This window comes from Schistocerca gregaria, chromosome 3 (genome assembly GCF_023897955.1).
Source record: "Schistocerca gregaria isolate iqSchGreg1 chromosome 3, iqSchGreg1.2, whole genome shotgun sequence".
NCBI classification, from domain to species: domain Eukaryota; kingdom Metazoa; phylum Arthropoda; class Insecta; order Orthoptera; family Acrididae; genus Schistocerca; species Schistocerca gregaria.
The window spans coordinates 621,107,113-621,122,973 of NC_064922.1; the positions used below are offsets into that span (position 1 = coordinate 621,107,113).

The window sequence follows — 15,861 nt, forward strand, 5'->3', positions numbered from 1 at the left end:
TCACTCCTGACATGTTGGAAACACACACATATATTACAGTACTGTAACAAAAACAGAAGAGCCATGTCATAAAACGACTGAACAGTAACTACTAAAAACTTCACAGTGCAATATTGTACGAAAAACACGAACAATGACAGAAACGGTACAGGAGATGACAGAGCAATAATAATGATTACTGTAAGCAACAATACAGTAAACAACAATGGTGCAACAGGTAGTGAGTCACTGCGATGAGTTAAGGCAAGTTCGGCTCGAGCATGGTTGGATCAACTGGAGTGGCAAACTAGCCAAGACGAATCAGAGTCTCTCTCTCTCTCTCTCTCTCTCTCTCTCTCTCTCTCTCTCTATTCTCTCTCTCTCTCTCTCTCTCTCTCTCTCTCTCTCTCTCTCTCTCTCTCTCTCTCTCTCTCTCTCTCTCTCTCTCTCTCTCTCTCTCTCTCTCTCTCTCTCTCTCTCTCTCTGTGTGTGTGTGTGTGTGTGTGTGTGTGTGTGTGTGTGTGTGTGTGTGTGTGTGTGTCCTTTTATGAAGTATCAATGTTGTGAAGGAGAAACTTTTTCGGTTCATTTTTGGAATTTTACTTTCATTTTTGTGAGATATTTTGTCACTGAGTAAGTTATCAAAAATTTTACCTGCAACATTGTACACCCTTTTTTGTGCTCAAGAGAACATTAATGTGAATTAATGAATGTCATTTTTCCTTCTGGTATTATAATCCTTTGAACTGCTGTTGATTATTTACAGAAAACTTCATTAGGAGTAAATATACTGTGAAGTAGTAATCAGAATGCCCAGCTTGTTATCACTTATTTGGTCGCGCGGCTTTTCGTAAAATTAATAGTCGTGTCGGGTGTTGCTAACACCCCAAATGAAAGGGGCTATAATGAAATTGTTGTGCAGCATATCACTGATATGAATGTTTACTTCACAAAAGGCTATTTAGAATGTTATTTCCCGGTACATTATCGTTTTATTTAATATTACTTGAATATAAAATTGGATTATTTGAAACAAATGCAATAATTCCCATTTTTTTACACTATTTTGTTTAGTTATTTATCTCTGTTATTCTTCATACTGTATTACAGGTATAAGACATTATACATGTAATTAAACATTTGTTCAGTCAACTCCTATGAACACTTCACGAAACCAGTCACTATCACTGGCTGCAAGGGGTGCATTATGGTGACACTTTTCACACACATTTCTCATGTATTTTACACACATAACTTTCGAACATCAAGAACAATGCGATTTAACTTTTATATCTTTGCTCTGAGGAGAAACCGTGCAATGCGTGGGCTTAAGTATTCTTTATTCAGAAGGTGGTGCATTGTTGCTGTCTTCAATTCCTGCCATTTTAGAGGCTTTCTGTCTAAGTTGTTTAGGCAAGGAGTGAGTGGCTGCTCTCTTCCAGACTATGGGATTTACTAATGACCTTCCGACATCACTTAAAAACATTCTTCGGGAAATCCTCTCATTATTATTTGCGTATATAACGAAATCGTTAATGCAAGCAATGTCAAAAATAGGGCAAGTGGCCAGCGTCTAGTTTTTCTTGAGGTTGAATAAGTAGTAAAAATTTCATCTATTCTGTCCACATCTGTTTTGGTCTTATTGTACATTGTTATACTTTCTGGCTTCTTTTCCTCTGCAGTGTTAGTGTCAGTGGCACTGTCATGATGCAAAGATGAAAGGAGAATAACTTTTTTGCCCTTATTTGGCACATATGAAACTGAGTTGAAGATATCTTGTGCAGACAAAGTCTGGAGGGAGCTCCCTCCAATTCTATCTAAGAGTTCCTATTGTAAGTTTCTTTTTCAGGAGCTCTTCAGCCAGTGGTATGGAACAAAACCATTTGTCTAGTGTCCCATTGCGTCCTGTACCTTCGATAGGCCCTACAAGTCTATTTACTATCTCCTTAGGTGAATTTGACCGTGCAAAGGGACCCTCTGGCTCCTTCCCAACATAGATTTCCATCTTGTCGGAAACTGCATTTGCCTCTAAATGCAACCAATTGTTCATCCACTCTCGTATATTCAGACACAATATAATTACTGACACTGTTGTCTCGAATATGATCGAATCTCAAACAGTTCAAGAAGAAACGAAAGCTCTGTAAACTCATTGTTGCTTGAAATATTTTAATTCCAAAATCAATTGTGTCCCATAAGGCTTCCAGATTTTGGTGTCCTGCCCTGTAATGCCCAGCCAAGAAGAGATTTGATTTCTTCCTCATTTGTTGGTTTGGCATCATGGTCTCTTGTGAAATTTGATGCAATATGTTGTATGTAAATATTTGTCAGCAATGTAAACGTTCTAAATATTAAGTCATTTATAAATATCGAAAAACAATCCACAGCAGTTTTCGGAGATTTTGCAATAGCTTTCACACCAGGGAGATGGATAATGAGACCTACACTTCTAGTTCTTAAGTTGCGACTAGGACAACTTCTCATCCATTTTGCTACCTTATTCTTTCCAATAAAAAAATCATGCTTGCTTTCATTACCCACTACACTTACTTGTGGTTCCAGTTCCAGGTTGTCTTCATCCTCCGTTTCCGTGTCACTGTGATGGGAGAGAACTTCACAACTGTCTGTTTCCTCCTCATCCTTCAAAATTATCAATCATCTAAGACTTCTTCCAGAACCTTCCACACTTTCTTTTTCTATTTTGTAACGATCCATAGCTGTTTTAACTGCACAGAGTGACAAAGTACAAGCAGCTGCTACGGAACCCAACTGTGCGCTTTCTCGCAGCACTGCAGCATAAAGAGTCACGTGGGGTGCTGACAACACCCAAGGCACATTGTTGCGTGCTTTCTTGTTACTTGTTTTTCCATTGTAGATTCTATTGTTAGTCAAAGCTTTCATTATGTCCTAGAAAGGTACCAAAGGACATGGCGTTATACTCCTATCCATTGTGTAATAATCCATCGATAAGGATAACTGGGGTGTTCTGAACACCCCACGCAACTGCTTAAGGATTAAACAGATAAATACAAGATGATCATGGATGAGCACGACATATTATTTGTACAGCACATTCTTAATAAAGACTTTTCTCTTTAAAGATGAGCTTCCACAGTGCATTATTCCATACAACATTATTGAGTGAAAATATTCAGAATATGTCAGTTGACTGATTTCTCTCTCTCTCTCTCTCTCTCTCTCTCTCTCTCTCTCTCTCTCTCTCTCTCTCTCTCTCTCTCTCTCTCTCTCTCTCCAGGATTTGCAATGTTCCTAATTGCAAAAGTGACTGAACTAACTCGTTTTAGGTGTACCAAAATGTGATTTTTCCATTTTAAACTCTCATCAGTATGCACACCTAAGAATTTTGAGGTTTCCACCCTTTTTATTTATTCGGTTTCCACCCTTTTTATTAATTCATCACTGTGTGTTACACTTACCATTGGTGTAGCACCCACGGAGATGCAGAACGGAATATGTTGTGTCATTTCAAAATTGATGCTGAGACCATTCACAGGAAACACCAGTCAGTGGTGCTTTTAAGAAAATGTTTACCATTTCTTCTGTTTCTGTATGGAAGCTTTGATTGATTACAATACGTCATTTACAAGAACAACTCAATCTGCCTGTTGTTATTAAATAGATGATTGTTTACATATACGAAGAACAATAGTGAACCTAAGATTGACCAAGCGAGGTGGCGCAGTGGTTAGTACAATGAACTCGCATTCAGGATGACGACGGTTCAAACCTGTCTCCAGCCATCCTGATTCAGGTTTTCCATGATTTCCCTAAATCATTTCAGACAAATGCCAGGATGGTTACTTTGAAAGGGCATGGCTGGTTTCCTTCCCTAATCCGAGCTTGTGCTCCTTCTCTAATGACCTCGTTGTCGATGGGACATTAAACACTAATCTCCCCCTCCCCCTCCTCCACCTAAGATTGAGCCTTAGAGAACACACATGTGATCCCCCCCCAAAATCAGAATCATGTCCCCACACAACAGTTGTTGAGTTACTAAGTACAACTTTCTGCAGTCTTGTGTTGGATAGAACATTATATGTTGATTGGCTATAACATCAATTCTATAAAACTTCAATTTATCTAGGAGAGTACTGTGATTTATAGATAGGTCACAGAAAATATCAAGTGGCACTATTTTATTATTTAATAATTGGAAAAGTTTGGCGAGTGAACATGTAAATGGCGTTGTCAGTAGAACATCGTTTCTGAAATCCAAATTGTGATTTGGTGAGGATATTATTGTTGCTCAGATGAGATAGTATTCTGGAACACATCATCATCTCAGATATTTTGGAAAATGTCAGTAATGAAACAGCTCGGTAATTTTTGTTTCGGCGTTCGGGACATGCCCATACAGGTGTCTCAATAGTGGAATGTCAATTGTGAAAATATGAATGTAAGAATAACGCAACACCAGTCCCTGAGCAGAGAAAATCTATGAGCCAACCATGAATCGAGCCCAGGCCCCTTTGGTTAGCAGTCCACTGCACTGACCACACAGGTACCGAGACAGACAGCTCAATAGTTATGGACTTCTTTTATTATCTTTCTTAGTAGTGGTTTGACAATGGCCTGTTTCAGTATCTCTGGAAAAATGCCTTGAGTTAGTGATGTATTACATATTTCAGAAAGACAGGGCTTGTTATATGGGTTCAGATCTTTTGTATTCTATTGGAAATACCGTCAAAAACCAGATGAGCTTTTCTTTTTGAGAAAATAGATATAATATTCTTAATTTTAGAAGGAGATGTTGGTATTACATTCCTATGAATGAATTTTATGAGATTTTTCAAGATTAGTATATATCAGCTGCAATTTATATGAAAGCGCTGAGAGACGACGCGGTCATTTGGATGCACTTTTAATAATTTTTCTTATGTCTTGACCACATTTTGATTTTTCCAACAACCTTTCATGTTTCTACTGTGTCATTTTCAAAGACAGTGTTATGTCAGTCATATAAAATTGTTCATTAGATACATTGTATCACATCAACATTCTCGATCATGAGACAAGTTCAAACCTACCTATATCTCATCCATCGTTTATGTGTGCTTACATTACCCTTTGGTTGTGTGGTGCTCAGATACACACAGTATATCTATCTTTTCAGGGGTCTCTAAATTTTCAAAATAGACGAGAAGCTCTTCTATCTATTACTCAGTCCTCTAACATTTTGATGAAATAAGGTAACCTTACTTTTTCTGTGCATTCTTAAGCATTTCCGGGGACTCTTCTGTTATTTTGACTTCTTTCCAAACAGCTTATGTGAATCCTCCTTGCACCCCTCCCCACCCCATAAATTTTCTGCAAGGTCAGCCAGCCTATACCTCCCTCTTCTATTCAGTTGTAGTCTGTATCTAGTATATCCTCATCTCCTAATGTTAGCAACAGGCACTGCATTCATGTGAGGTTCCATTTGAATCAGCAGCAGCCTGCTGAACTCTGTGTTCATGTGGCTCACAGAACTGTTAACCTTGGGGTGGTATTGTAAGACGACCTACAAAAATCACATTTGTGTGTGTAGAAGCTACTCCTATTTCATCTAGGTCACCCCTAATGCTGTAATTCCTGTCCTTAGCCAGGGTGTTCCCCACTCCACCTTCTACAGTAACCTGATCCTCTCTGCCAACATCTTTGCACAAATTTGCTATGTCCTCTGTCACCTGGCTGAGACTAGCACTTCTCTGCAATACTTGTGACCTGGCACCCTGTTCCTGATTTGTCTTGTAACTTTTGGCCTACACCCTTCCCATCCTGTCTACCTAGCTGCCAAACTCTTTTCTTCCTACTGTCTTCTGCTAATGATGTACACTGATTTTCTTTCCTAGCAGTCTACTGCACCCTGTTTTGACAAATGTTAATGTCAGTTGTCAGTTAATGCATGGATATGATGAATGCAGGTAACAGTAATGTATTGGCTATTAAATACGTCATACTGTGTGTTAATGGCTATTCACTGTGCGACGATGTCAGCTGTATTGTGTATCTTCAATATGTTCTCGTATTGTCTAATACGATAACAAATCTCAGAGACCAGAAATTTGTTTTTTCAACAATGACATGTCATGTAGACAGGTTGAATATATTGTAACATATGGGTAATGTTTTCAAATATGTAATGACTTCTTTGTCCTATATTATGCACCATATGAAATGTCCGCTTCATTAATTTTCAGTTAAATATGCACTTAAGAATGGCTATAAAGCTGAAATCATGATTATGTGAAATAAATTAACAGTAAACTGTAGTCAAGTGGCAGAAATTTCTTTCAAAAACCTCTTTAAAGTATCTGTAGAGCAACATTAAAAAGTTCAGTAATGCCAACTTACAAATAGTATCTCAAAAGTGAGTTAAGTCAGTGTTATGTTGTGCATATAAATAACATACCAATCAACTGTAAGTGATGGTTGCCTTCCCTCATTTTTAATGATTTATTGTAGCACTGAATTTAGTCATGGATTTAACCAGTACATCTGTATTGATTTTTGCTCTTTGCTAAAAGTTACTATGTCACAAATGAGTAGAGTTTACAACAGTATTTCTGTAGTTGCATGTCTGGAATGTTTAATCTCCTCAGGCTATTTTTAACATGTTTTGTAAGTACATACCTGATTATTGTCATTTGTGTAGGAGAATTTTAACATTAATGTCTAAATTATCAGATGGTTCCATTAAAATAACCTTTTCACGCCGTACTACACACAACACTGATACCTCCAGAACTCTGCCAATCAATGGTGTTCCTCCTGCACATTCTCTGTTCTTGCAGTTCTCACTGATGAAAGCAGTTTCCTGTTCTTGGCTGTTCGCTCCCCAAACATTTACCTTCACCCTTTTCTTTCTTTTTCCACCCAATTTTTTCCATGTTTCAGGTTATACATATGATCCTAAATATTACGACTGCCTTAATAGCAACAAGGCTCACTTTTGGAAAACAATACAAAGTCCTTGACAGGTTAATGGAGGTACATGACACCAGATGTGTACCCCGGAAATGTAATTCCCTTAAATCATATGTAGGTGTTTTGTGGGCATGTGTTTGGCACCCTATAGAATCACAGATGTATTCGGGTCACCAAATTTAGTGCTCAAGACATTGTGAGTTCACTGTTATGCTCCTCTAACCACAGTAGCAAGATTCCAGCATGTGACAAGGAAGTTATCTTGCTGGAAGATACCATCACCATCGAGGAAGACATCAGGCACAAATGAATGCATGTGGTCTATAGTAATGGTCACATAGTTCCAGCTGTCATCGTTCTTTTGATTACTATGGCATGCCCCATGAAAGTTCAGGTGAATATTTGACATAACATATTACTGCCCCTACCAGCCTCTGTCCTTTGTGCGGTGCACATTTCGCGCTGGATGACAGTGTATCCATGCGTGATACTATACAATAAAGAGTTTATGCTTCATATTGAAAAATTAAATTTCTCATTCCGGTGATATGTGTATAACGAATTTTCTAGATTATAACTAAGTCAAACTGTGACAAAACTGCACTTTAAAAAAAAAGTTATGCTAGATATGAATTCAGTGCCTAACACAAAATGAGTTTAAGCCATTACCTAACAGAAGATAACCAACTATTTTTGTAATTGCCTTTATTGTTTTAATGGTTCCTAGTTATACCACATGACCCCCATATAATTTATCTTCCATTCAGAGTCTATCTTTGGGGTGCTCTGGAGCTTTATCAGTTTCTAACTGTTGTCATAATAATGACAATTCTAATTTGATATCCAATTTTTATGTATATATATGAAGATGGTATCTGTTCTTTTGGACATGTCAGAAAGAACAGATACCATCTTAAATCTCACCAGCCATTTCACCATCTTCTTTTGTGCGGATGTACAAACAGTGCCCGAACTCTTAGGGGAATCAGCAGTAAAGCTGTGAGTAATGAGTAAGATGAGCAGGGGCACTATGAATATAGTGCTAGTGCGGGACTGTAGTTGCAAATGTGGGTCTCAAGGGAGGCATGCCAGAGATAAGTCCCTGCAGTCGCGCTATCGCCTGTGTCCTCGGTGACAGATGGATAGAGCATCTGCCATGCAAGCAGGAGATCCCATATTCGAATCCCGGTCGGGACACACATTTTCAACTTATATCAACACCTGTATGCAGCTAAGAGTATTCATTTCATTGTAAATTCAATTTTCTGTATATGAAGGTAGTATCTGTTCCCCAAAGAACAGCTACATTTGATGACCAAGCAGCTTATCTAGAATGAGATGATAACTAAATCGACACCCTAGCTGCAAACAGGGATTGATATACATCATTGGGGATATGTTGAAAATGTGTACCCTGACCAGGACGCGAACCCGGGATCTCCTGCTTACATGCCAGACGCTCTGTCCACCTGAGCCACTGAGGGCACAGAGGATAGTGCGCCTGCAGGGAATTATCCTATCAGAAAACTGGTAGAAGCCAACCTCGGGGGAAGATGAGTTTGGCTTCCGTGGAAAGGTTAGAACATGTAAGGCAATGCTGACCCTACGACTTATCTTATATCTTAGAAAATAGATTAAGGAAAGGCAAACGTACATTTCTAGCATTTGTAAACTTAGAGAAAACTTTTGACAATGTCGAATGGAATACTCTCATTCAAATTCTGAAGGTGGCAGGGGTAAAATACAGGGAGTGAAAGGCTGTTTATCATTTGTACAGAAACCAGATGGCAGTTATGAGTCGAGGAGCATGAAAGGGAAGCAGTGGTTGGAAAGGAAGTGAGGCAGGGTTGTAGTCTATCCCGGATGTTGTTCAATCTGTATATTGAGCAAGAAGTAAAGGAAACAGAAGACAAATTTGGAATGGGAATTAAAATCCATGGAGAAGAAATAAAAACGTTGATGTTTGCCGATAACATTGTAATTCAGTTAGAGACAGCAAAGTACCTGGAAGAGCAGTTGAACGGAATGGACAATATCTTGACAGGAGGATATAAGATGAAGATCGACAAAAGCAAAATGAGGATAATGGAATGTAGTTGACTTAAATCAGGTGATGCTGAGGGAATTAGATTAGGAAATGAGACACTTAAAATAGTAAATGAGTTTTGCTATTTGGGGAGCAAAATAACTGATGATGGTCAAAGTAGAGAAGAGATAAAATGTAGACTGGCAATGGCAAGGAAAGCGTTTCTGAAGAAGAGAAATTTGTTAACATCGAGTATAGATTTAAGTGTCAGGAAATCTCTTCTGAAAGTCTTTGTATGGAGTGTCGCCATGAATGGAAATGAAACATGGACGATAAATAGTTTAGACAAGAAGATAATGGAAGCTTTCAAAATGTGGTGCTACAGAAGAAATCTGAAGATTAGATGGGTACGTCATGTAACTAATGAGGAGGTACTGAATAAAATTGGAGAGAAGAGAATCTGTGGCACAGCTTGACTAGAAGAAGGTATTGGTTGGTAGGACATGTTCTGAGGCATCAAGGGATCACCAATTTAGTATTGGAGAGCAGCATGGAGAGTAAAAATCGTAGAGGGAGACCAAGAGATGAATACACTAAGCAGATTCAAAAGGATGTAGGTTGCAGTAGTTACTTTGAGGTGAAGAAGCTTGCACAGGATAGAGTGGCACGGGGAGCTGCACCAAACCACTCTCTGGACTGAAGACTACGACAACAACCACCTCTGAATTTATGAAGGAAGGAGGAGAGCACAATGAGAAGACTAGAGCATTTGGAATGGATTGCAGCATGTCTGCACACTGTCTACAGTAAGATAAGGCGAGAAACAACTTATTTCTGATATGGGGTGCATTTAAAAACGAAATTGTATTGTAGAAGGGACAAATTCTTATAAAAATCACCAGCTATTTTCCTAAGCTCACTGGCATTAAAGAAAACCCGAGGTCTGAAAAATTCATTTTGACCTTGAAAAAATTGCAAGGATAGCTTTGTAAACCTTTTGAGGACACTGCCAGTCTTACATCTGTATTTGAGACCATTTGCATTTCAGTTGAAAACACAACAGTACATGTGCAGGTGTAAAGCACACCTGTCATGTGCAGCTGTAACTGATTGATCTGCAACGTAATTCCTTTTTGAAAGATAAATTCTTTAATGTTCAGGATGTCTACGTTGTTTTTGTAAGGAAAAGTTTCCACGTCCCCATAATTAGATTGGAAATGTAATAAAATATTTCGATCAACATATTCTGTCTTCAGTGCACCAAAAATAATTAAATAATACTGAAGATCTGTTTTGTTTGTGATCTAAGTTGAGAAATGTAAAATATGAAACAGTCTTATGCAGCCTGACTGTACTGTCATTTAAATGTGACACTTTCCAGTTTCCCTCTCTTCCACTTCCTGAGTCTCAGACAGTGTAGCAGGGCAGTGAGGGAAGTGTGCAATCAGGCGAGAGAGTTATGGCGCAAGAACCCTACTTGTGTGCTGAATTCTTGGTTGTTCCAGCTCTTATAGTATCAATGATGCATTTGTTCAGGGATCATTTTACAGTGATACAGAATCTTTCAAATTAACCCAGAGTTTCCCAGGTCAGTTTTTTGTTGCCCTTTGTCCCACGTGTGGTCTGACAGACTGCTGTTTGTAAATAGCCATAAAAATTGCATTCAGCAATTTCAGTGAAACAGTTCAGTTTTGTATGTGAAAGGTTACATTAATACCACACAAAAAATGTATCCAAATAAGTTTTAATGTTTATTTTTACAAAAAAAAAGCATTTAAACAAGAAACTGCACATAATGGACGTAATGTTACATGATAATGTTAATTCTGTGGAACTCAAATACCTTGCACTCTAAATTTTACTTTTTGTTATATTTTTATTGTTTATTATACATGTAACAATAAAATAATAAAAAACTTCCATAAAGCATTCAAAAAATGAAAATTATGCTAGTACTTTTCAGGTTTTCAGTTTCCTTCTCAGAGGTTTTCTTTGCACTCGTTCGACATTTTTGTAGAGGAATAAAGTTAGATTGGCTTCTGCAACAATGACAAATATAAGCCACTTCTCTCTTCTTTTTTTGGTCACTGGTGGTGCATGTTCTGCGGTTTTACGCTCTTTCTGCAATGACTTTTACTCTTGGTTCAGCTACACCCAAAACATGATAAGTGTTGCATGAAGTTCACAGGGTATGAGATAGTTGTTGACTTGCTTTTTATCTGTGGCATCACCAATGAGTTTGCAAGCTTCTTCAGAAAATTGAAGTGGCTCACCTAAGTTATCATCTTTGTAGGAATTGTGAAGGACAAACACATTCCGCCTACATGCAGAAAAATAATGTCATTGGCCATCATTGGAAGAGGCTTTGACAACCAGCAATATCTGTTTCAACAAAATATATTTGTAGTGGAAGCTTTAGGTAAAGATTCAGTCTCCATACTTCTGTCTTCATCACTTTGATTACCTGTTTCTTTCAAAGAATTCACAGATGGCAAAGCAAATTTATCCTCACATTCATATTGTTCCTATTCTGAATTATGTTCACTTTAAATTTCATTGTCACTCTCTTATCCAACATCACTTCCTAAGCTGCTGTCAGACCATTTTAAAACAGTAAGCAGTCAAAGACCTTGCTACTGAACCCATAATGCAAAGCCCCAGTTGCAATATCAGAACTGTTAGCACAAAAAAAGCAGTGATGGCACTAGTCCATGTTACATTCAAATGACTACTGACAAAGGAAACTACAGCAGCTTCAGGGAAGAACAACGGGGCAAGGCTGTAATCTCCTACCCCACCCATACACATTAGTGACAGAGTAACAATAAATGTGCTGTGTGAAACTGCATCTGGAATGTTAAGAGTTAATGCAAGGAAAAAATTATTCGTGTATTCAGACATATGAACAAACAGCATTTACCGACATGATTGAGGAAGACCACAGAACTTGAAATAGGATGGTTGGACAGAGCTTGAACCTTCGTCCTCTCAAATCTGAGGTGTTGCATAAGGATAAATCAGGATATTTTGTTGTTTGGATGAGCAAGAGATTACCACTTTGAGAGATGTGGAAAGAATTGTGGAAACATTTCCCCAATTGCCAGACACAGTGATAGGTAGGCAACACCCAGGCAAAGGATGTGGTTAAGTTTTTCCAGTTTGGGGGGATGCTAGATACTGAGATAATTAACTCATTTGCACCTGTTGCATGGGAATGGTTGGAGGATTAGCTGCACAAGTGGTCTAAAGAAAAATGAACATCGTTATCTCATTAAAAACATCTGAATGAGAAAGGGGTGAATTATGCTATTACCACAATCTTTGACCACCTGATGATGCAAGACAAATAGCAAAGCTGAAAACATATGTCCAGGCATTTGGAAGAATTACATTCAGTCCCGTGCAGCTTATACGGCGCAAATGGATTCCAAGCCACTTTTGTTATTAAACTGAATATCGTAATGAATTGTTGATGGTGTACAGCAACCAGCTGCAAATTGGTTTCAGGCTACTTTACTCAAAAAGTACTGCTAGCGTTTTGGAAATTTTTACGATTCATCCTCAGACAGATTATTTTTTTTTTATTTTTTTATTTTTTTTCATATTTTCATCAATACATATTACACAATGATTTCCTGTTAGTTGCTCTAGGATAAACAATATGCAGCTTACGGGAAATGTCTGTCTGGTGCATTTGTATTAGCAGATGCGCCAGATGGTCATTTCAAGTAAATTGCATTACAACAAAGATATGTGCTGCAACCATTTTTGTTACACATTTATAATTTGTAAATTATTGTTTATTGTAGGGCAGCTAACAGGAAACCAATGTGTATTATGTATTGATGAAAGCATGATGTCTGGTGATGAAATGTAAGAAAGAAATTCAAAACTGATAATGGTACTTTTTGAGTGAAGTAACCTGAAAGCAATTTGTGGATGGTTGCTGTACATCATCAATAATTTATTTATATAACAGCCACAGTCTCCAACCATATCTACATATGACAAAATAGCATAAACTAAATATGTGTTACATAACTCATTCCACATCATTAAAATGTACAAATGACCTAAATGTATCTAACTAAACAAAATGAAAATTGTAGGAGGACATGCAGTGCATGTCAGTCCTGCATCCTTTATTGTTTGATTAGAACCATCTTCAACAAATGTTTAGAGCTTTTTGTTTGCTTGAGCTGTTAATACATGTCACATTGTTTGCTTCCAGCAGCTGAGTTAGGATATTATAATCATATCTGAATGGTTTGTTCATTTACTGTGCCATTCCCATATGTTTTGTAATGTAGGCTGCCTCTAGTGCAATGTGGCGACTAGCAACTAACTTTCATTTTATTTTTATAAATATGCACATTCTTATACAGGGTGCCCCACATAAAACTAGTATGCCTTATGCCCAAGATTGAAGTAACAGTGAACTAACTAAAAAATAGTAGATAATAGTAAAGTGAAAAAACATTCAGTTACGTGATTGTAAGAGATGCTGGAAGTGGTGACCGTGGGCTTCCAGTCATCGTTGACTTTGTGTAATGATGTTACCAGCAACGTGCTGTAATTCTACAGGCTGGTGTTGTTAATTTCTCTAGTAATGTTTCATTTAAGATCATGTATTGTGCAAGGACTGTCAGCATACACTTTGCTTTTTAGTGCGCCCCAGAAATAAAAATAACACGATGTTATGTTTGGGGACCTTGAGGGCCAGAGTCTTTCTTGGATGTTTGAGCACTTGCTCCATCTTGTTGGAAAACTGCATGCAGCTTCTCTACATCTGATAATCATGCACAGAAAGAATTAAAGATCTATAGTTATCTAGTACTGTTTAAGGTGCAATGGTGCAATGGGGGCCAATAATGCACATACTGGGCAATGCACACCAAACACCTATTTTCTCTGGGTGATGTACTTCATGTAGCATATGAGCATTGTCCTTTAATCAGTATGTGCAGTCGGGGAGTTTGCATAACCTGACAAATACATAAAGTAAGACAACGGACCCAGGTAAAAATTAGAAATCAATGTTAACAGCCAGTTACAATAATGAACTATCTTTTTTTCCCCTGATCATCAAATTTCAACTCACACTCACATGATAGGCTTTTAATTTGATATATTTTAGTACATGATGACATAATGTAAACCAACCTGTACAACAACCTACCTACCGACTTGTGGGAACTTCTTGTAATGTCTGTGTGAATTCTGTTTATAGTTTCAGGGGTCCTGACAATAGGTTAAATATTCCTTTGCACATTGTAAATGGACCCTACAGCCCTCCATTTCTTGTGCAGATCCTGAATAGTGCTGGTCATAAGGTGTTCCCTGCCAGGATACTTTACTTGAAACATTTCTTTACATTCCTGGATGGAACCTGTCTTTATGTAACACTCCACAACATCAATTTGCTGTTCTTATGTAAACTGCCCCATTTCTGTAACAAATCAACAATACAAGCTTCTCACAACAGCTGTATTCAACTTTCTGATAAAATGCTATATAACCAACTGTCGAGACAGTGTGCCACTTCACAAGTGATTCAACTAAGGATGATTAACCAGTACATGAGGCATACCAGTTGTATGTGGGACACCTATACTATTTGTGAACAGATAACAGGTAAATAACTGCAGAAAAAAATCTGACAAATTGTTATTACAGAGGAGATATGATGGAAAGGCGTCCAGGAAATGATTATAACCAGGGAATGGTACAAGAAGAGGATGAAAGACTGAAAAACATTGAACCAAAAATGATTGAGTTAATACGAAATGAAATTATGGACTGTGGAGCCCCTATCACATGGGATGACATAGCTGGACTTGAATTTGCAAAGTCTACAATCCAGGTAGCATTTCACTTATCTATAGAACTCTGAGGAGACTTCAGAAAGTAAGTTACAGATTATTATGTCAGGTCAGGTAACTTTTATTGAATGCTGCAAAACACTTAAAAAGTGACACAGTTGAATGACACTAGTTTTCAACATAGTCACCAAGTCCCTAAACAGAAGTTGAAAAGTTCTACAAATCATTCATTTCTTTGGCAATAGAAATTTGCTACTTGGTCATGGAAAATGATTCCTCTCAGATGTTCATCCTCGATCCCTGGACATTATCCTCTTTGGTCGATGTTGATGGCCTTCCATTCTGATCACCACCGTCCACGCTTATGCGGCAGTGGTCAAAATGCTGACATCATTTCACTACAGCTGGATGACATGATGCATTTGGTTCATATAATGCCAGAATTTCATGGTGAATGTGTACGCAATTTAGACATTTTACCCACAAGAATCATACTGTTCAGTGTTCTTTAACTTTGGAGTACATTTTCTGTTGTTGCACCATTTCACTCCCATGCTGTGATGCACCTGCCATCTGCACCGCAACAGAAGTGTCTCTGCAGGACATGTAAACATATACACACATCTGACAATGAGCCACTCATATTGAACAGTGATCTTAGCATGGGACAACACATGTAACTTATTTTCAAAGTTCTTAGTGTATATTTTATAGTGCTAATATTAATACATTTTTGTCTAAATATTATATTTGAATAATGTGTCATCATATGCTTTCTGATCTGGCTCTGATATCAACAGGAAATTGTTGTCTGGCCTATGCTCAGACCTGATATCTTCACTGGTCTGCGTAGGCCACCAAAAGGGATTCTTCTGTTTGGACCACCTGGTACAGGCAAAACTCTTATTGGTAAATGTATTGCTTCACAATCACGTTCAACATTCTTCAGTATAAGCGCATCTTCCCTGACATCAAAGTGGATTGGTGAAGGAGAAAAAATGGTTAGAGCTTTGTTTGCTGTGGCGAGGTATGTTTATTGTTAACATGAGCTCTATGAATATCTTGATTTACTGTTAAATAAGGAATGTTGTAAATTATCATGTGTAA

The 15,861-nt window shown here is 37.9% G+C and overlaps 1 protein-coding gene across 1 annotated transcript in view; it reads left to right on the forward strand.

Moving 5' to 3' along the window:
* LOC126355207 (fidgetin-like protein 1) overlaps positions 1-15,861 on the forward strand; it is a 190,079-nt gene that overhangs the window by 155,417 nt on the left and 18,801 nt on the right. Inside the window, exons 7-8 of the mRNA XM_050005454.1 lie at positions 14,609-14,795; positions 15,555-15,781. Of these exons, the coding sequence (XP_049861411.1) occupies positions 14,609-14,795; positions 15,555-15,781 (414 nt within the window). The remainder of the gene's footprint in view (positions 1-14,608; positions 14,796-15,554; positions 15,782-15,861) is intronic.